General features: G+C 36.4%; 2 protein-coding genes across 4 annotated transcripts in view; one reads left to right on the top strand and one right to left on the bottom strand.

Moving 5' to 3' along the window:
* plcd1a (phospholipase C, delta 1a) lies at positions 1 to 17,989 on the top strand. 2 transcript variants are annotated; one of them, XM_024280355.2, is made up of 15 exons: positions 1 to 277; positions 5,873 to 6,031; positions 9,548 to 9,776; positions 9,848 to 9,977; positions 10,051 to 10,279; positions 10,357 to 10,558; positions 12,076 to 12,220; positions 12,305 to 12,457; positions 14,596 to 14,745; positions 14,823 to 14,979; positions 15,059 to 15,175; positions 15,253 to 15,425; positions 16,521 to 16,656; positions 16,734 to 16,883; positions 16,946 to 17,989. In XM_024280355.2, exons 1-15 carry the CDS (start codon positions 247 to 249, stop codon positions 17,032 to 17,034), a joined length of 2,250 nt encoding a protein of 749 aa, XP_024136123.1. In that variant the 5' UTR covers positions 1 to 246; the 3' UTR covers positions 17,035 to 17,989. The 2 variants fall into 2 exon arrangements, with proteins under 2 accessions (XP_024136123.1, XP_024136122.1); XM_024280354.2 differs by lacking the exon at positions 1 to 277 and adding an exon at positions 1,746 to 2,392.
* Positions 17,988 to 22,504, bottom strand: part of vill (villin-like) — a 13,549-nt gene continuing 9,032 nt past the window's right edge. The window contains exons 16-20 of one of the 2 annotated variants that reach the window (XM_024280352.2): positions 21,872 to 22,016; positions 21,605 to 21,793; positions 21,459 to 21,530; positions 21,143 to 21,382; positions 17,988 to 18,444 (exon numbers count right to left, since the gene is read on the bottom strand). In XM_024280352.2, the coding sequence (XP_024136120.1) occupies positions 18,331 to 18,444; positions 21,143 to 21,382; positions 21,459 to 21,530; positions 21,605 to 21,793; positions 21,872 to 22,016 (760 nt within the window). In that variant the 3' untranslated portion in view covers positions 17,988 to 18,330. The remainder of the gene's footprint in view (positions 18,445 to 21,142; positions 21,383 to 21,458; positions 21,531 to 21,604; positions 21,794 to 21,871; positions 22,017 to 22,504) is intronic. The other variant, XM_024280353.2, reaches the window with a different exon arrangement.

The raw sequence follows: 22,504 nt of genomic DNA on the forward strand, positions 1-22,504 counted from the left end.
GAGGTGTAACCTCCATCAGCAGAAGTTGACAAACCAGATTTTAGTGGGTGTGGACTGCGAGCGCATATAAGCCTCGATCAGGGCTGACATTGTGCCAGTTGCATCCGTTGCAGAGTTTCATTACATGTGGCTGAAGTTGTAAAGCCAGAATAATCTGTTCTCCAGTGCTGACAGGAGTTGGAAAAGAGGAGCAGACTTTGCGTGAGGATTTGAATGATTACAGTTTTCATCTTGACTTAGATCAGAATGGAATTAAACAACACATATCAGAAACAAGGTGAGTGATCTGCACAGATTTACAGGCTCGTTGCTTCGAGAGAAACCTGGTTCTGCTGTGGGTTTTTGTTCCGTTTGCTGATGTGTTTCTAAATGTTGCAATAACTAAACAGGAAATTCTGTAGTTTTCATCCATCTGGAACTTCTTGAAGATTCCAGAGAACTGCAAGGCAAGTTTAGTCTATGCGTCAAAACAAGTCTGAATGAGGTAACAGTTTAAAAAAGTAACTGAAAAAGTCACATGAATCCAGAAAAATAAGTGTATCTCATGGGATGGAACAGTAAAATATTAGTCATATTTTAAAACATTTCCTAAAATAAATTCAGAAAATGTTTTGATGTAGGAAAATGATCCTGCAACAGCATAACTTTAAACTTAATTACCATTTCCTGCATTTATAATTTGTCGTTTTTTCTTTGTTTTAAATCTGGTGGAAGTTTTGAACAAAAAGTTGGTCAGTCAAGTTAAAAAAAACACTATAATCATAAAACTAGAAGCATTTCTGAAGGATATTTGGGTTTAAACTCTAAATTTAGTTTGACTCATCAACATTCTTGTGAGTTTGGTGTATTGAAGGACATAATGTTGTTTTTTCCTGCACGTGTAGATCGAATCATGACGCTGCCAAGTCTTGTGGTTGTTATCTTGTCACTTCTTAACCAGACGATGCTAGTTCATTACCATTTTTAACACACATTTGTTCTTAAGCATGTGAGAAATTATGAATTACATCAAAAATACAAAATGAATGAAAACAAATGCACATTTGAAAAAAGTGCAAACATTATAGAAAATACATCAGAAGAATTACAGCTCACATTCTACTGAAATTCCTAACATAACTTGAGGAACACAAAACTGCCTAAGGGGAGTAAAAGGAATTCTGTAGAAGACTAAAGATTCATGCTAATTAAATTGAGGGTTTTTGGTATTTTGTTTTTGACACACACAAATTCTTCTCATTTGTCTCTCTTTTAGAGAACAGTAGTTAATCCGGTAACAAGTTTTCCCCTAACTTTATTGACAACCAGCTGATTTACAATGTAGTAAAAATGCTGTTTTTGACTTATTGTAAAGTATGTGTATGAGTTGCAGATTACCTTGAAAAGAAACAATCCAGTGAATGTGGATAAACCTGCAACTTAAACCTCATTCTAACCTCATGACTGACAGCATTCAAATTGTTGGATTTAACGACAAACACAAATAAACAGGTAAAAAGTGGATTATATTTTCAAATATATATATATATATATATATATATATATATATATATATATATATATATATATATATATTAATTTAAATTAGTTCTAAGTAGGAAAAAGAGGGAGCTTGTTGTGATTCTGCTTAATTAATTTATAAAGCACATTACACCATCATTCAAGGAGGCCTAACAAATGCTAAATCTGTAATAAATACAATATTACAACATAAAAAGATAAAATCAATTAAATCCAAATTAAAAAGACACATGGAGGAACAGTTTCGCTTCAAAAATAATCACAAAAAGGTTATAAACAGCATACAAAGCTTTGATTTAAAGAGCTGGCTGATCATAAACAAATTTGCTTAGACTGTTTTGATTTATTAAACCACCACACGATGGCGCCATTTGTGTTTTACAATTGATTTTTATTGTTTTTTTTTTTTTTCGCGAAAAACTAGAAAGCTTAAAAATAAAAGAGAAAACAAAGTTTTGTTTCGTAAGTTTGTGGATTTTCTGTGTTGTTGTTCGGTGTTAAACCGCAGGGAGGCGCTGTTTTCAGGAGTCTACCTGTGCAAACCGTCCATTAAGATCAAGTTACAGGTTGTTAGACTAAAAGTAAAGAGACCCATCCTCCTCTGCGCCACAGGTCTTTTCACCAATACCTGGAATATTTCTTCTGGAACAGAGTATAGGCTACACGTGTTTGGACCCGCCCCGCGTGGGGTAAAGCTGCCCGTCTTCCCCAACAAAAGAAAAAAAGAAAAACTCAGATCACTGCGAGTTGTTTCCAAGAAACTCCCGGCAAATGTCTTGTTTTAAATGGTCTCCAAAGAGGACTACGTCCGAGGAGATCGTCTACCAGGAGAACATGAAGAGGGTGGCGCAGGAGAGCGGAAAGCGCCTCGGTGAGTCCGGGTGGGCTTTAAAAGATGGGAGAAGCGGGCGCGCGCTGTGCGTAAATTTGCCAACACAAGCAGGGAGTCGCGCGCGCACGATGACTGTGATCTAAAAAAAAACGATTTTTGTTACTAAAACATTATAGACACGCGGCCCTTTAAATGGTAAAAGCGCTGTTTTCGGTGGTAATCCGTTTGGATTGTGCGTATTTGCAGCGTCTGCATGTGGGGGGCGACGCATTCAACATATGAACGCTTCGGAATGGGATATACTATACTCTCCAGGAAGTATCACCCACCCAGATGTTGGAATTCAGATGTTCTGGAGTCAGTGGGTTTACAAAATGACGCATCTGTCATGCGTAAAAACGCGCCAGCTGTGCCACAAATCCAGCTGCCGAAAAAAAAAAAAAAAACTAATTTCAAATCAGCTGTACGTGACTTCAAAACATCACTCGTGTAACCAGCGTGGGAGGAGTGGGCGCAGAGGTCACTAACTTTATGGACCTCCAGCCTTCAGACAGAGTGGAATGCTTCATGGAGGATTTCCACGCACAGCATTCAAGCCAAACATGGATGATAGATGCAGTGGTGCAAAAAGTGCCACTATCATCTGTAAATATGATGATTTAACTTGAATCAATTAATCGATTTTAATTCTTTCGATTTAACCAGATTGATCTCTCTGAGGCAAATAATCGAACTGCATCGTTATAAAATTGTTTTGTAATTTGATAAATTGATATTTGATCTTAGAAAATATCACTTAGATTGAGGCATGGTTTAGTTATAGCAAGGTCAGATCATTCAAAATGAACCAATATAGACTATGAATTGTATTGTCAAACACAAAATATGATATAAATTGTTGTTAAAATCAATTGTTTCATTCTTATCTGACTGATGATCTACTGGAGTGCAGCAGATATGGAGTTGGGCTTGATGTTCTAGTGAAATGAACTTTGAATTCCTCAGTCCACTAAACGATTTGGATATTTCCATGTTTACAAATTTGGGAGAACAGTTCAGTTGCTTCCAGTTACAACATTAATCCATAGATTAGCAAGTTTGGTGAAGGGGAACTGTTTCCAAACGGACCATTTTTTGTCTTCATAGATCACGTTTTAAATAAAAATGTTTAATGAAAACTACAAGCGAAAACGCATGTGAAGGCAGATGAGCAAATCCTATTTTTTTAACATAGTGTATGTAAAATGAAAACTATGATCAAAGGATACAAATAATCTGTTTGCATATATTAAGAAGTCAGTAAAAATGTAAAAGTCTAAAATCTAAAGCAATGTTTCCAATTATAATGCAAAAAAAATAAAAAAAAATAATAAAAAGTGACAGACAACCTTGCATGTTTTACATTTTAGTCAAAAGTACCGAACAGATACTTGTCTTACCTGTAAGCAGCTTCATCCTTCATTCTGAAAGTGAAAGAAATTGGCAAGACTGAGAGCCAACTCTTATTTTAGTTAGCCAATATATATATATATATAAAGAGTATTCCTTTAAATCATTCCATTCAAAAAGTTTCATGAAATATAGATTCAGGGCTCACTGTTTAGTTGATTCCAAGTATTTGTTTATTTTTACAAAAATTCAGGAACAAGCTTATAAAATGAACAAAAAAAGAATAAAAAAAATAATATTGTGGATAAATCATGATTACTTCTCAGTTTTTGCAAAAAAAGATAAAGATATTGATCACATCAAATCAATCAAAAAAGTATTTTCAAATATTTTTCTATGAAAATATATATTTTTTTGAATGTAATTATAGAAATGAACACACTTTTTATTGATATTCTAATTTCTTTGTAAAGGGTCTGTATACATTTATATATTCTTTCTTTTAATTTAGTGCATTCATTTTCTAATGCAAACTAAACATCTTCTGTAGTTTAGATTTATTCTGCTTTTTAATCAAATTTCATATACTGCCTGACACATTTTGTGTGTATTACCTTGTGCTATAAATCCAAAAATCAGATTTATTTCAAATCTAACTTGAGAAGAAAAAAACTGCTTTATCCGATCATAAAATAAAGAGTTTAGACCTTTAATGCAGAAACTTTTATTGCCTTTTCTGTATGGAATCTTTCCTTGTCTCAAAGGAATTTAAAATTTACAACAAAAGCTGATATTTCAGCCCACCTTTGGTGTCACACACGGAAAATCTCTTAGTCAGCTTGAACTCCAAGGTCTAAAAGGGCAAGCTGACATGGAGTGTTGGTGGTTAAAGCTCTTGTGGACAGCCTTTCCTTTCTTCAGAAATGCAAACGAAACATGAGGGAAGGTTCGATCTTTGGAAAAAATGTTTGCAATGCCAGGCTCCTTCCTACGAGCATCAAAGCCTCACAATAGTTGCATTCATGATGTTGTCTTCAGACGCCCTCAGCCGGATGCTTGATATAAAAAATATGTCTTACAAAGTAATGTTGTGGGGAAAAAGTCAATTTGGTGATATATCACGTCATTTGAAGACATTTATATTGATTTAAAATGCTGACATGCCGTTTTTTAATTAATTATTTATTAGCTTATACCAGCATTTTCCATTTTTTTTATGTTGAAAAATATTTTATAATGTTGATTGTTTACTTTAAGAACGAATATTTCTTAATTTACTAAAAGAAAAGAACCATGAATTTGCTTGGGTGAAAGCAATGAGACATGGTTTCAGTGCTAAACGTGATCATTAGATTAAACACATTTTACCATTTTATTACAGTGAAATAATATTAAGATAGAGCTTTTTTCTAAGTCATACTCTTTAAAAAATAGTGAAAAACTGAATAGGTACAGTTTTTGGGTATGTATTGGGTTCTGGAATAATATTCCTGCCTTTTTATTATTGATAATTATGTTAAAAAGTTACAGTTTTAAACTTTTAAAAATAGGAATTTCTGCTAGCTTTTTTGCATTTAATAATATTTTTTTAGGCTATTTTGAATTTTTTTCCAGGTATTTGCTAGCTGTATTGGCTATTAAAGGCTTTTTTTCTTTTGGCTGTTTTGGACTAGTACTAGTATTTACACGCTAGCTGTGTTGGCTAGCTTAGGCTTTGTTCAGTTTTTTAGACTATTTTGAAGTTTAGCTAATATTTCAGCTACATGCTAACCTAAGTTTTTTTTTTCTAGATTTTAGGCTAATCAGCTTCAGCGTTCTTAGCTATTGCTTTCAGCATCTTCAGTTATCAGCACTAGCATCTTCAGCGACCAAATTCAGATTATAGCATTCACACTAGCATCATTGCACGTAATGTTATATATCTAGTTCATAATTATGTTAAAAGTTATGGTTTTAACGTTTAAATAATTTAGTTTTAGTGTTTTCAATAAATGTTTATCCTGTTTGGCTCACGACCTAAGTTGTTTTTCAGATTTTGGCCCGCCGTGCGATTGAGTTCGACACCCCTGTCCTAGTATGTTTTCGACTTGAGGCCGTTAACTTTTGCAAATGTCGTTTGTGTCTCTCCAGGTTTGGATGGAGACCCAGATTTGCAGTTCCTGCTGGTGGGCGGAGAGCTGATCAAGGTCCGATCGGACTCCTGGCAGAAGAACCGCTTCTACAAGCTGCAGGAAGACTGCCGGACCTTGTATCACGAGTCTAACAAAATGCACAAAAAAAAGCAGACCTGTGAGTGTCACGCCCCTCAACTAACAGCCTCTGTGTCTAGGTTTGGATCCACACAAACAGGAGAAATGCATGTTTTGGGAAAGGTGGCGGGAGGAAAAGGGTGTGGCTGAGTTCAGGCAGGAAAATTCTCAATTTTTGAGATGATTCTCCGTTGATTTGCCGCTCCAAGCTTGAGCTCAAAACACAAACAAGCTGTTTGTGTTTGCCTAAAGAATGGCTCAAATTCTGAGGAATGTTGCTTGCGACAGCACGCGGCAATTACCAGTCGTACTGTGGTTAAGGGAGGATAACATCCCTGTTTGTTACCAGAGTTCTTTTTAATGTTACATTATGACTAAGAGTTATTTGTGATCTATTTTTTTTAGCTGACTCTTTTCTTGCAGTTGTATTTAACCCTCCCTGAGATTAGGTTAAATCTACCTACAAGGATGATCAATTTAGATTTATCTAGTCACTCTTTCTTGTTTTGACATGTCTGGTTTTGGCGAGTCAGACTGCAAACAACATTGTTCCCATCAAAGCAAAGTACCACAAACTGCTTTGTTTTGAGCTGCGAAGTCTTTCAGAAAAGTCTGCGTCTCTGAGATTGTGGTTTCCAGAGTGGCTCAGAAGCTACTCCAGTTAACCTAATGGATGCTTTCAAGGAATTCTGTTTATCAGCTGACAAAGAGGCGTGTTTCCCCACGCCGCACCCACAGAGCTTTTGTTGTCTGACATTAACATGAAGCCCGACTCCATTTCTATGAATCAAGTGCTGCTTTTCTTTTCTTTTCTTTTCTTTAGCCTCCTAAGATATAAACAAGAATGACGTTTGGCTCCGGAGTTGTTTTTGCAAGGGGGCTGAACACATCACGTGTGGTAGTGGATGGCCTTCTGTACATTAAGCTGCCTAACAAAAGAGCTGGCCCCCAATGCTACTGCTCAAAAGGACTGCGTGTGCAGAGGCTTTCGGCTGTTTTTTGTGAGGGCGATGACGTATTTTTGACCCATCAGCAGCGTTGCATCAAACTTTTTTGAAGTGTGGCGAAGAAAATGACTCAGGAATGTGTTGTTGGCGAAGATGAAAACAGTTTGAGGCGTGAGAGATCAAGCCTCAGCCCTCAGAGAGCTCTTAAACCCCCAGAATGTTTTGGAAAACTTGCACAATCTGCTCTGTGATAAACAGCTTCCTGTAGTTTGACCACCGAACAATTAGAGGAGGGTCACAAATGTCTTTAAAATTCAGCTAAAGCGTTACTTCTGAGGGTCATTTAATGATGATGATTTCCTTTTAAATACACATTTCCTGTAGTTTATCTCTTTAAGCAAAAATGTAAAGAATCCTTAAACCAGGGATAGACAACTCCAGGCCTCGAGGCCACATTCCTGCATGTTTTTAAACATAACCTCCTTTGGCTTGTTCTAATTGGTTGGACACACCTGGACCAGGTAATCAGTCATGAGTTGGGCTTGGATAACTGGCCCTCAAGGCCTGGAGTCGCCTATCCCTCCGTTAAACTATAACTATTTCCTTTGTGGATTTTCATGATTGTGGGTTGCTGTTCTTTTTGTTTTTTTAACTCTCTGTGAGATTAACTTTTATTTACAATTACCAACACTTTATATAAATTTTAAATCAGCATCATTAATGTCAAATGAGAAAAAAATCTTTATATTTTTTTTCTCCTGGCAAAAGGCAAGAAGTTGGGAAAATATTATGCATGAAGTCCTAATAAATAGGGTGTGTGTATTGGCAAGAGTGTGGCGATATAATACATGGCTCACGATGCGATATGTATCGCGATATATTCCAAGACTGAACATTTAACTTTTTTTTTTTAATAGAAAGAAAAAAAACATAACTGAATATGAATTAATTGTTATAACATTATAAAATTAATCTAATCTAATGATCACAACAACTGTATCTCATAAACAAGTTGCTTTTATCGAGGCAAATTCATGGTATTTTTCTTTTAGCAAATTAAGAAACATTTGTTATTAAAGGAACATTGTGTGATTTTCACAATAAAATATTTTTTGAATAAGAAAAAAAAAATACGCTGAAGGACACTAATAATTAATCAAATGTCACCATGCTAGCATTTTAAATTAATACAAGTTTCGTCAAATGAAATATCGGTGTCAGAAACAGGCAGACAGCTGGATCCAAGTGCAGCAGGTTTATTCAGCACAGACAGGGCAACAGGCGTGATGCACAGCTAAAAGTCCACAACACTAAATCAGGGTCAGGCAGGCAGGGGTCAGGCACCAGCATGAGAGCATCAGAGGAAAACCAGAGTAGTCAGGATCCAGGCGAGGGTCAGGCACGGCGAGGAGTATGTCACAGGCTGAGGCAGAACGGTGGTCAAAGACAGGCTGGGGTCGAGGCAGGCTTAAGCAGGAACAGGATTGAAGGATGTAACGCTCAGAAATGCAGGAGTACACCAAAACAAGACTTCGCACCTGAGCACAGCCTGAAGCCTCCTTATAAATGTTTGTGGTGATTGTAGAATGAGGGACAGCTGGTAAGGTCTGGGAACAGCAGGCAGAGGCTTATGGGAAATGGAGTGAACATGAGGCTCAGGAGAGTTTCAGAATTCAGGCGATGGCTCCCTCTGGTGGTCTGAGTAAAAAAACAGACTGATTCATGACAATCGGGATATATCGCCGGACAGATTTTTTTTCATAAATAACTACCCAAAGATCAAAGGAAGCAGATACTCTTATTTTGAAAAGTCAAGAATGGCTCTTACCAAAGAAGTTCATAACAAATGCTGATAAATTATTTTTTTTTGGCCATATAAAGTTTTTTTAAAATTGTTTAAGAAACCTTAAACCAAATGCCCGACTCATTATTTTATTTTGCTGAATTTTGCAAGATTCCTATTCAAATAGATAGAACTTTATTTGTTATCATCACTTGTACAGTAATATTTAAAAAGAGCTGTACAGTATAAAAAAATAATTTTAAGACTAGAAAACTAAAAAAGGGCATTAAAACAAGGATATAAAATTAATAATTGTTAAAATGTTTAAAACTAGCATTTAAAAAAAAATACATTCACCATATTTTTAAAAACACTGTTTTTAGTATTTAATTACGCTTTTTCATTGAATAGATGTTTTCTCCTATAAATTCTGATATTTTTTTCATTGAGACAGAGTGTAAACCAGTTGGACTACTTGAGCAGAACTGTTAACGCATTTGAAAGTAAAACCTCTACCGAAGGCCTCAAAGCTGTGTGGCGTCTTTTGACAGAAAACTCCCGAGCAAACGCCGCCCTCCCGCCGTGCCCACAAAAACAATAGTCTTCCTGCTGATAAGATGTCGAAAGAGTTTCTCTTGTAACCGCTTTGATAAACGTCGACTTCCCCACTACAGTGACATGTTTAAGAAAAGATTGTGTCTCCAGGGAAACTCCAATTGGTTGCCAAAAATAAATAAAAAAGAGCAAAATAAACTACATAAATTGAAGAATTGTTAAAAATATAGTTCCATTCTATTCGAAGTCACTTATTTTTGTCTTCAAACAGACTCCATCGATGACATCGACTCAATACGTAAAGGCCGTCAGTCGGAAGGGCTCAAGAAGTACACGGATCCCAGCGTTGAGGACAAGTGCTTCTCCATCATCTTCAAGGGCAGCAAGAGGAACCTGGACTTAATGGCTTCTTCTCCAGAGGAGGCCAACCGATGGATCAACAGCCTGGAGAAGATCATCAGCACCATCCACAACCTGGACTTCCAACAGAAGAGCGAAGAGTATCCTTGTTTAAAATAAAGTTTTATTTGTGTTCTGCTGTAAAAACCAAATCCTTACATCCAACTGTCAGCTGGATTATCAGCTGCATGAGGAAAGTGGACAAGAACCACGACAACAAGATGAGCCTGAAGGAAGTGAAGGACTTCATGAGACAAATCAATGTTGAGGTGGACGACTACTACGCAGAAGACCTTTTTAACGTGAGTTTTTCCTCTAAGATTGTCTGGGTGAAGACGTGTTTGTTGTATTAAAAAATGTCATTGTGCTGCGCAGAAATGTGACACGTCGAAATCGGGGACCCTGGAAGGCTCAGAGATCAAACAGTTCTACAATTTGCTGACAGAACGGGAAGAAATAAAAGTAATTTATGAGAAATTTGCTCAAACGGAGGGCCAGATGAGCGCCAGAGACCTACTGAACTTCCTGCTGAATGAGCAACGGGAGCAGGTGACCATGGAGCACGCTCAGAGGCTGATTGAGAATTACGAGGTGGACACAGCAGGTAGGATCAACAAAGACAAGAAGGAATCATCTACGGAGGCGTTTGACTCACCGTTTTGCTCCTCTTTCTCCTTACAGCAAAACAGAAGAAGCGCATGACCAAAGATGGCTTCTTGAGGTACCTCCAGCAGGATGAGGCGTCGATCTTCAACCCAGCTCACAAAAAAGTCTACCAGGACATGAGCCAACCCCTCAACCATTACTTCATCTCGTCGTCTCACAACACCTACCTGATGGAAGACCAGCTGAAAGGGCCCAGCAGCACAGAGGCCTACATAAAGTAATATTTTGGGATGTTTTCATTTAAGAGTAAGAAGATAGTGACAGTTCTTCTAGGAAACAACAGGCTTTGGCCTAGAATTTTTAGATTTTAGCAATTATTTAAGACTTTTCTGGTTCTTTTTTAACCAAGGATACTTGGATATTGGAAACATTTGGTTATGTAATCAGTCACTAATCAATCACTTCTAAAATTAAGACTCTTTTTATCCTCAATTATACCAATGTAAATGCTAAAGACGTTGGAATCCTTGCTTAGGAACATTTTAGCAGTATCATTTTGAGTTTATAGAGTGTTGCATTAACTCATTTTAGGTGGATTCAGATCCAGAAATGCCACATTCTTGGTTTACAACTGAACAGTATGATGCAGGATTGATCCGAATTGTGGTAAAAGTGATTTGTTGCTTCTCTACTGAATCCCATTAGATTTACTTTTAAAGTGTCACACACGTATTGTGCAAAATTAAAATAAAAAAATTACTATTTATTGTTTTATTACATTACACCAGGCTTAATAAAACCCAACTGAAATGCTGTTCATTTTTCGGCACATCGCATCACTGATTCACATAGAGATTTTACAGAGATTTTTACCCTCCTGACACAACCCTGGATTTTATCCGGGCGAGGGACCGGCACAGGGAGACCAAGACTTGGGGCTCATCTGGCTCATCGAGGCAGGTGGCAGACAAACCGGGTCAGAAACAAAGCAGGGTCGTGTAAACAGAAGGTCCAGATAGAAGCGCTCGGTAATGCAGGCAGAGTGGCACAAACAATACTCCGCACTGAGTGAGGCTCTGTGCAGTGCTGAAGTGCCATGTGGGTGATTGGCAAATGAGATACAGGTGAGCGGCGTCCAGGAACTGGGGTTGCTGGGAGATGTAGTGCGTGATGATGGCTCCCATGATTGACCAGAGGAAGAGACGGAGCTCTGACTCCTGGCAGTTAGGCAGTAGCGTGAAGGGCCTTACCTAACGGAAAAAAAAAAATTCTTTATTGTTTTTTGCCTATTGGTAAATGAAAAGAGGATTTTTTTTTTAGAAATTCTGAATTTTTTATTGTTGTTTTATAATAAAAGAGTCATATATCAAACTGAAACAAAACCCCAAAACGGAGATTAAAATTGAATCATTAAGAAAGTGTATCTTTGCATCCCTACTATCTACCCTCTAATCTCCACCTTTCTTATCTAACCTCAACACAACAAAAGCCTAAGATAAATGCTCCTTTGACCTGGAGTCCAACTAGCGACCCAGGATTATCAGTCTTTGCTCCTCAGATATTGGGCGACAGGAACATCAGCCTCTTCTTTAGATACTTTTAGAGTTTTGCGGTTAAAATTCCTTGATTGGATTTTTGGTAGCTCCTATTGGGATTTACCAGCCAGTGAATCACAAACTCTAATTTTCTTGTACTTTTGTTGTGTTTTTGTCACAGCACTAGTTTACCAGTTTTCCTACATTTTGTTGGGACTTTAATGTGTTTTTAATGTGTAATTTTTTTTCCTTCTGGCAGAGCACTAATGAAGAGCTGCCGCTGTGTGGAGCTCGACTGTTGGGATGGACCCGACGGGGAGCCGGTTATCTATCACGGCTACACGCTCACCTCCAAAGTGCTCTTCAAAGACGTCATCAAAGCCATTAAGGATTTCGCCTTCAAAGTGCGTAAAAGCATAATAATAATAATTCAAAAGGCTCAATAAAATCAAAATTTATAGTTATAAACTCTTTGCTGGTTTTCCCAGAAATCCCAGTATCCTGTGGTGTTATCCTTGGAGAACCACTGCACAGTGGAGCAACAGAAGGTCATGACCCGTCACTTGACTTCCATCCTGGGGGACGCTCTGGTCACGAAGCCTCTGGGCGACACCATGCCCACCAACTTCCCCTCACCTAAGGTGTGTTGGCGTTTCTGAAATCTGACTGAAGCATGAAAAGATTTTATTTACCACCACGGAGCTTTATTGTGAAAATCCTCAGAGTTATAGCTCTCTGGCAGATGATTTAATTACTTGTTCACATGACAGGAAACTAGGAAAAACACATTCTTCAGCACAAGCAATAAAGTGATCCTCAGATTTTCTTTTTTTTGGGTTTAAGTTCAGATTTTTTTCATAAACAAAGAGTTATTTTTGGAAGGAATGCAAGAAATGCAGGCCACCTCCTACGTGATTTTTTTTGGTTGATGTTCTAAGCAGTCACAAAAACCGCTCCTTGTCTTGAAATTCCTTTAAAATCATTGACCTAGTTCTTTTAAGTTTTACAGCAGCTTTTATTGTAATTCACTTAAAGTAATAAAGCAGAAACTGAATGATCTGCCTTTATGAAACTGGGTGGAGAGGTGGAGCTTAAGCAGATCTGCAGAGGTTGAAGGCCCTTTTAGCATGTGAGGCAGGCCAACCACAGAGGCAGCACAAATAAGGAGAAATGAAAACACTTACATGCCTTAAATGAAGTCCTTCACATAGGAAGCTTCGGAAACGTTTGCAAAAACATACGACTCATCGTCACTCCTCACACCACCCTTGGCTGACTTCACTCAAGTTTCTCTTAAAGCTGCAGTAACTCAAAAAAGTCTCAGAAAAAGACTTCAGGCTTTGCTGCACTTCGGAAAAGTTCCTGTTTTGTCTAAATATTATTAATTCTTACAAAATTGGTACAATTAAAAAGACCAGATGCACCTATTCATCAGAGTTTAAAAAATTAAGTTGAGAAAATTACAATTCATTATTTCAGTTTTAGTCTTTATTCTGTTAAAGACCCACTTTGATCATCACTTAAGCTAATTTAAAGGATATTTTAACCATAGTTATGCTGTTTTTAGCCCCAATAATAATAAAAAACTTTAATCGTCAAGGACACACACTTGTAAAAAGAGATCAAAGATATTAAAATAAATCTAGAAAGTTCCACACAACCTGTTTGATGGAATTACTTTAATTTGAATGTAATAAAGGCCAAAAATAAGCATATTTTTGCTAGTTCTTGGTTTGTACTTTTTGCGTTTTTATGTACCTAATTGTATTTTATGTTGATTATAGTGATAAAATTACTGTAATATGTGCAAATGACTCATTAAAGAACAAAATTTGAACAAAATGAGAATATAATCTCAGTACAAGTGAAGTTGGCCCATTTTAATAAGTCCTCATAAATTTAAAACAGGCACTTATTTTAAGAACATAAATCTATTTTTTGTTTCCAAGTTGTCTTACTTTATTGAACTTTAAAATAAAAAAACAACTTTTTTTTAGTCTTAAATACAATTTTTCTGTTGTCTAGAGAATAAAAAAAATAATAATTTTGACTTATTTTAATAACATTTGCCTTATTTCTAGATCATAGTTTATAATGAGACAAAAAAAATCTTAACTGTCCTGATTTTGAGAAAAGCTTGTAGAGTAAAAAGAGATTAAAACAACTTAAAACCTGGTAAAATATATTGAATCTGTAAAAAAAAAAAAAAAAGTTTGCAAGTATCAAAAGTATGAGTAGTTCATTAGAAATTCGCTTCTGAGTTTTGGGCGGGACCGTCGGTACCTCCTTCACTCTTTCCCTCTAGCTTACAGCCCCTCACACCCCAACCTAACATTACAGTGCAACAAAAATGGCGAGAAATATCAGAACTATCCAGATTCCAGCTCAGACGAGGAAAACGCAGACGTATACAGATCTATTGAAGCAGAGCAGTTGTAGTCTCATTTTTGAACTTTATTTTTTCATCTGCTCCTGATTCATAATGATTTGAATAAAGAAATATGTCCTCCATTATCCAAAACGCCTCGTTAAAAACATTTTCATCTGAGTTTGTCTTTAATTATTATCATAAATATTCATCTAAAGATATTATTATTCACCTCCAGTTTTCTGTCTTTGAAATAAACTTAATTTTCCTAATGAAATCTACACATTAGAGTCCATCAAAAGCTCCTACTATCTATAATACTTTGTTTTCCGATACAAAATACTAAATAATAGATTTATGTTTGTTGTTGTGCTTTTTTAACATGTCACAATCATGTTTTCCCCCATGCAGGAACTCAAGGGGAGGTTTATCGTTAAGGGGAAACGACTGAACAAACTGGATGCCTTCTACTCCAAAAACAACACCGTACTGGAGGAGTCCGTGTCTGAGGAGGACGAAGCCGCAGAATGCAAGGAGAATGGTCAGAAGGCAAAGGCAAAGGTGTGAAGACGTTTTAGTAACCTTGTAGAGTTTTTTTCTTGATTTATTTTCTGACTTTCCTCGTCTTCTCATGTAAGAAAGCGAACATCAAACTGGCCAAAGAGCTCTCCGACATCGTGGTGTACTGCAAGAGCGTCCACTTTAACGGCTTTGAAGACGCCAGAGACAAGAAGGCCTTCTATGAAATGTCCTCCTTTGAAGAGAGTAAAGCCCTGTACCTGGCTGAGACCTCAGGTAAGCTCTGCACCTCAGCTGCTGACAGTTACACCAAAAAAAAGCAGATAGAAAGATGTTCTGATGTTTCCCCTCACAGCCTCAGCCTTCATCCATCACAACATGGACAAACTCAGTAGGATCTATCCGGCCGGCTCCAGGGTGCACTCCTCCAACTACAACCCGGTCCCCTTTTGGAATGTGGGTTGCCAGATCGGTACGCTCTCCCACACTCTGTTTATATAGATCATTTATATAAATCACGGAGAAGCTCAAACTTCTGTCTGTTTACAGTGGCGCTGAACTTCCAGACTCCTTGCAAGGAGATGCACCTCAACCAGGGCAGGTTCTTGCCCAACGGATTTTGCGGCTACATCTTGAAACCCGAATTCCTGAGGAACCCGTCGTCTCAGTTCAATCCCAACGACAAGAAGACCTTCAAAAATAAGAAGACCTTTCATGTCATGGTGAGAAAAAAATATGCCCCACAATGCTTTTACTTTGAAGAAGGTCAGCTTGAGTGAACAAATAATTACGATCAATAAAAAAAGAATTACAGACGGGCCCAGAGAAGCTGTGCAAATTTGTACAAAATGTAATATCAAGGATTTTATTTTTGTCCCAAATTAAAAGAGATATTGAATACTTTAATTTGTTTTTCTTTTTTTGTTTTCGAGTTTTTTCTGTTGAACTAACAAAACCAAACAATCCTTTCAAAATAAGAGAGAATATTCTTGATTTGTAACTTGTGTCTGTATGTTTGTGTGTAACTTTGAATGTGTTTGTATGTAATTCATGATTTGCAACTCATAAAATAGATTTTGTGTGTAACTTTGTGTACTTTAAGTTGTGTATTTACATGTTTAAAAATCACAAATTAAAAAAAAGCTAAATTTACACATGCACAACTTAAAATTACAACAGTTTGAAACTAACTACACACAAATCTTTAAAAGGTACGCAAAAATTTTCTCCTACACACACACATAACTGCATTTACACACAAATCTGATTTGAGACTCTTCAAATCTCCAAGATTTATGTGAAAATAATGCATTTAAATGCTGCTATTTTGTGTTTTTTATTTTGTACTTTTTGTAAATGTGAATACACAAAATTGCACAAAAAATCTATTGTATGAGTTACAAATCAAGGATAACGCACAAACAAATCAGATGATACAATATTCTCTCTTATGGATGTAGTCTGAGGAGAATATTGTCACAAAACAAGGTTTGATTTTAAATTGCTTTAAGTTTTTCTCAATTTAGTGTGAAAACAATTATATTTGTGCAAAAATAATACTAAAAAAGAACACAGAAGCAGGAAAAAGTTTTTCTTTTTTTCCTAACAAATAATGTTGTTGAATCTTCTGTGTTATTAGAAAAATCTATTTAAATGTTATGTGCTAAATTTTGATGGTATTTAAATGTTTATTCAAATTTTTGTGAGTTTTTTAAATTTTTTATGTATTTCTTTCTCCTGTATGTTTGGCAAAAGCCTTTCAGCATACAAAATAACATTTTTTAGTGTTTTTGGTGAACATGTTTGTGTTTCTGCAGGTGATTTCAGCTCAGCAGTTACCCAAAATCAATCAAGATAAAGCCAAGTCCATCGTTGACCCTCTGGTGAAAGTTGAGATCTACGGAGTCCCGGCAGACAACGCCAGCAAGGAAACCAAGTACATTACAAACAACGGTCAGTGAACTGATGCACAGACAGATGTGTCTTATAAAAAACACATAAAGTGACGCACAAACAACCCGTCTCTGCAGGCTTCAACCCCATGTGGAACGAGAGGTTCGAGTTTACTATCCACGCTCTAGAGCTGGCCATGGTGCGGTTTGTAGTGATGGACTACGACACGACATCCCAGAATGATCTGGTGGGGCAGTACTGTTTGCCCCTCACAAGCATACAGAACGGTAAGATCAGCCATGTGACCCATTTTTGCTGACTAGGCCTAAACCCTCTTCCTGTTTTCCAGGATATCGCCACGTCCCGCTGCTCACCAAGAGGAATGATGTCATCTCCTCGGCCGGACTGTTTGTGCATCTCATGCTCATGGATGCTTAGTCGTCTCATTTGTGGAAAATCTGTTTTTAGGATCCTGATTTTTGCAAACGATTATAAATCGATGTCATCTTTTAAAGCGAGAAACCTCTTTGAGGAGGAACCCGTTTGTTCACCAGTTTAGTGTTGCTAAGAGCGTCTGCCACGTTAAAGTCCCACTCCAATCATCTTTTGATCTTTTGCTAAAGCACTCTCAGTGGCTCCTTTAATTATAATTATGCCCCTTTCAGACTAAATTAAATTTGTGGATAAATAAGTAAGTAGATAGCTAATGTAATGTAACTTAACTTTACATTACCGGTGCAACAAAGATGCTAGCTAGCTAGCATCTTTGTTGCCTAACTGCATTTTTTCGTCTGCTCCTGATTCACAACAATTTGAATCAAGAAATTCAATTTTAAGCTTAATTTTCTTCATATAATAATAAAAAAAATGCCACAAGAACATGTTAAAAACAGCAAAGTGGGACTTCAAAAATGTTTTTTTTTAGCTTCAGCTAATAAACTGGAACAACAGTGAAAACTAATGTGAGAGGAAAAGACATTTTTAAGTTTATTTAATATTTTCTGACCCTTTGATGTTGATGTACTGTAAACCATTATCTAACATGAAAGTATTAAGTTAGTTTTTTATAGAACAAACCTTGATTTATGTTTTCTCAGCATCATGCCATATCGATGTCGGCCACAGGAGACAGTAGCTGATTGTTTCGATTGATTCAAGAGTTTTTGTTTGTACTGTTTGCAATGCATTATCCTGCAGTTTTAGCTGCTTTTTAACAGACTAAAATTCATTCATTGATTCATGTTGACATGAGGAGCAAACAATAGATCCAAGTTAAAGGGAAACGCTCGTGTTTACTGGCTGTTTGACCACACCTTTGTGTACGTCTTTGTGTTGACAGCTTGCAGCTGCATTTGCACTAGTTCTCAAATAAAGCAGCCATTCATTCAAAACATTTTTTTGTGTCTTTATTCATTGTATAAGCGATTTATGGCAACAAAGAATCACTTAATGAGCCTTAAAACATTGGTAAACATTGGTAAACATAAAGAACGATGATGCATTGATGCAGTTTTGGCCTAAAAACAGCTGAATAATCCTATGAGTAATATAATTTTCTGCAAAAAAATAAAAATCACTGCATTTGATAGCAAAAAAACGTTAATAAATTATTCTGCGTAGGCACTCCTTTATTCTCAGAAATGTGGGCTATTCCTGTGCTTTCAACATGATTCTCAGAATAGGCTTCAGACAGGTTTGGCGGCCTTTCTGTGAAGCGCATCAGTAAAAATCTTCTCAGAAAAGCCCTGCTTTTTTCTTCAAGTCATTCTGACGCCACTTGGGAAGGCGTTGGAAGTCTGCGCGGTTGGTGCCGAGCAGACTCTCGAAGTCCATGTCAGAGAGGTGTTCCTGCAGGGAGCAGAGGGGGCACAGTTAGGCTGACCTCTAGTGCACACAGAGAGTCACTGCACAGCAAAAACACATCTTTTCATTTGTGTCTATACTGAAAAAAGTGTAAAAAAAAATGCATCAATTAGCAAAAATTCTGCAATTTGTAACATCTAAAATTTTTACTTTTCATTAAATTAAAGTTTTGAGTTGATGGTTTACTTGACTTAAAAATGTATTTAATAAAAACTAAGATTTTTAAATGTAACAAATTGCTAATTGATGCAATATTTAAATTTTTACAGTGTAGTTTAAATATATCTGTTATAATAGGACAAAACTAACAAGTAATTTTTCAGTGAGATCAAACAACTTAATTTAAGACTATAAATGTTGATTATCTTGAAAAAATCAATTACACTTTAGATGAGGTGCTGCAAAACATCAATATAATGTTGACAAATATAGTAAATACATTTGTTAAGCTTGTAAGCAGTTTAATAATTTGGCCTTAGATGGTAATGAAACTTACTAAGTATGTTAATAATCCTTATTCAGCTTATAGCCCTAACAGATGTCTTACAAACACCCTATAAATGCATTATTAATGTTTGCTAATAACGTTTGTACAGGAATATTATTATAAAGTGTTAAAAAATCCTATTTTTAAGCAACATTTGTAATGAAACAAGTTATTTTCATTTAAATAATATTTTTAAGCTCACATTTTATTAATGATTGGTCTTTTTTAAGAATTTTCTCATAATTTACATACAATATTTAAGACATTTTTTTCTTTAGATGCGTAATGTTAGTTTAATTTAAAGATGATTAGAGCCTATAGTAGGGATTTGTACTGGGAAGAATCAGATCCGATACATATTCTGATACGTATCTCATGATACGATAAATATCATGATACATCCCAAGACTGCACCAGAACAATTTTTCTCTTTTTTTTGATAATATCTCTACCTGAATATTAATTTGTCTATCATTGTAATTGTATTTAAGCCCCCTACAAAGCCTCACAATCTCTGTTTTTCTATGATACTGACGGCAACGTGATACAGAGTTTTGATTTGGTACTATTCCAAGAAAAAACCAAGTACTACATGTTTCATAATAACAAAAAACTGCAAGGTTGACTGAAAATTTAAGACAAGCTGGTTTTCATCTTGTTGTTGTTTTGGTTTGGTGTAGAGTTACTCAAAGAGCCTCCGTGTGCTCTGCTGCCAACTAGTGGTCAGGGAGTTAGGTGGAAAACAAAAGCTCAAAAATCTTAAATTAAATATCACCTAGTCAGCATTTTAGATCAATAAAAGTATCACTAAACGAAATATCGCGATATCTCTCCCAATCGATTTCCCCCTACATCCACAGTCTATAGTGTAATGCTTTAAATTTAATATTTTGAAAGGAAAAAAGTACATCACAAAAGTGAGTGCACCTTTGACTTTTGTTGCCAGGAGTTTGGCTATTGATGCCTCTATTATGATTTATTTGGAAGAAAAAATAACTTTACACTGCTATGTAAGACTGACTAATTTTCACTGTGTCAAAATTTCGACAGTGTTGCCCCATGAAAATATATAAATAAATAGCTGCAGAAATGTAAGGGGTGCACTCACTTTTGTGAGATACTGTGTTTTATATAGACCTTTTTTTTCTAGTAATACATATTTTAAAACAATATTTCCAAATACCAGAGAAAAATACCTAAATAGGAATGTCCATCGCCAATTTCAAGATTGTATTTTTGTCTTAAAAGGACAAAACATCACAACTCAGTATAAGAAATATATTAGCACACCAAATATTTGTTTGGTGTGGAGATAAATGTATAAATCTTTACATAAATATTCACATATCTGTTGAGTGTATTTTGATCTCAAGAGTGTAGAGATACTGACATGAAAAATAATAGAGAATTTAAAAAAATCTTCTACAGATAAAATAGAAGCAAAAACGTGGGCAGATGTTTAAAAATCTACTTAAACATACAGTTGACATCATTTTATAATGCCTTTTTGTTGATCTGAATCCCCTCAAAGCCTCAAAGTGATGGTTTTGACTTATTTTGACAACATGTACAGGAGCTGGAGAATCCAGGACATGCATAAACTGGACTCTTTTTAACTTGGTTTATTCCTTCATAAACCATCAACAAAACAGCTAAATTATTATTGTTATCTAATAAGGACTCTTTTATTTGTTCTGTGATTAAAAAATAGCCTTTAATTGCAGTTTTTCAACTTTTAGAATGTTCTGAAGCTGTTTTTTTCTTAATTTAAACCCACTTCTTATTATTTTGTTGGTTTGAATGCACCAAAGTGGCAATAAAATAACATTTTCAGGTACATAAAAAAAACAGGTATTTCAGCTTATATTGGTGTTCAAATATTTAATAAAAAACACTGAACTAATTTTGGGAAAACGATTGTTAAATGGAGAAAATATAGTTTGTTTCTACAATAAAAAGGCCAAAAATGAGCTTAACTAGTAGAAATGGAAGAGAAACTGAAAATGCTTCAATCACTACTTTTCAGTATTTAGATATAATGGTTAAACTTATATTTAAGTTCTGATGTGATGAACTGGATCCACCAAAACTCCTTGTTTGACACAAATGGTTACATTTCTTGAGCCCCAATCTGAAAATCCCCCAATTTGATCGAAGAATTCCTCCATTTTCCATCCTTCATGAGTGAATGCTCACCTCCCGCTGGCTGGGGTCCACTCCTTCCGGAAGCTCACTGGCTTCCTTGTTGACAAGAAGCTCTGGGTCCAAGTACCTCCCGCCCCCGACAGATGTTGGAAACGGAGGGAATTTGGCCTTTGGGCTGGTTGGGGATTTGGGGGAAAAGTCAAGCCCTTGGGTCCTGTAGGGCGGAGGTGAACTCATGGGTCCACCTGGAGCCCGGTAGCCGTCCCCTCCAATCCCAGTGTGGCTCAGATCCTTCAGACGGAGAGATTCACTTGTTATAGATAAACTATTTTACCAACAATGTTAGCACTTCAGATGGGTGACTTACTGCAGTGATATGTGAGATAAAATCTACTTCATCCCTCATCTTATTTTTCATCCCATCATAAATGTTTTCTTCCTGTTGAAAGGATCAGGTGAAGATGAGAAGCCTTCATCATTTGGCGAATCAGAAAGATCAACTTTTAAACTCACATTCCACTTCAGGGGGTCCCATGCATTGAACCAGCCAGTGAAAGTGGGGGGCTCATATCCCTGCTTGATGAAAATGACGGGCGTATCCGGGTCCCGCCCGGCCGGGTGTGACCTCAGGTATTCCTGGGCACTGGTCCACGTGTCTGTTGTTTCAGACTTGTTGGCGTGTTTTCCAACCCATAAGAACAGCTGAGGACAGTGAAGAAGCAAAGAAAGAGATCAGAAAACGCAGAAGACGGTCATCTGACTGAAAAGAATGACACCCACCTCCTCCCAGGTGTCCAGCAGCATCACATCGTCTTCGTCCAGGTCGCTTTGGGCAAAGTCGTAAACCTCCGTCATCCTGAAGCGACCGGTTTGATTGGAGCACTCGAACAAGCGGGGGCTGTAAATCATATCCTCTCTGTGAAGCCTGCATGGACAGAGACCTTCCTTTACTTCACAGATACACCAAAAATCTGCTGTCGCTTAACCTAAATTAGAATCACTTTGAAACGTGCAGATTTGCTCAAAAAACTTCCACTCATCCAATATTTTAGCTTTAATTAGTATATTCATTGTTAGATTTTCAACTCAACATGATTCAATCAAATATTTCAGATATATGACAGATTTTCACTATAAAAACATTTTTTCCAGATAATTGGTGATTCTACCAAACAATTAAGATTAATTCTTACACTTAAAAACTAACAGAAAAACTGATTTTTTTTTTTGCTGGGAAATACAAGAAATATCTTACTGGATTTAATGAGAAATTTTCTAAATAAAAAAACCCCTTTTTACATTTAATATTAAAACCCTGCCAATTTATTTAAATATTACTTCAAATAACTGACTAAAAGACCCACTCTCATCCTCAAATACCCTCTTAGTTAGGAGTATAGGGGAAAAAAATCG

Source organism: Oryzias melastigma, linkage group LG20 (assembly GCF_002922805.2).
Source record: "Oryzias melastigma strain HK-1 linkage group LG20, ASM292280v2, whole genome shotgun sequence".
Taxonomy (NCBI): domain Eukaryota; kingdom Metazoa; phylum Chordata; class Actinopteri; order Beloniformes; family Adrianichthyidae; genus Oryzias; species Oryzias melastigma.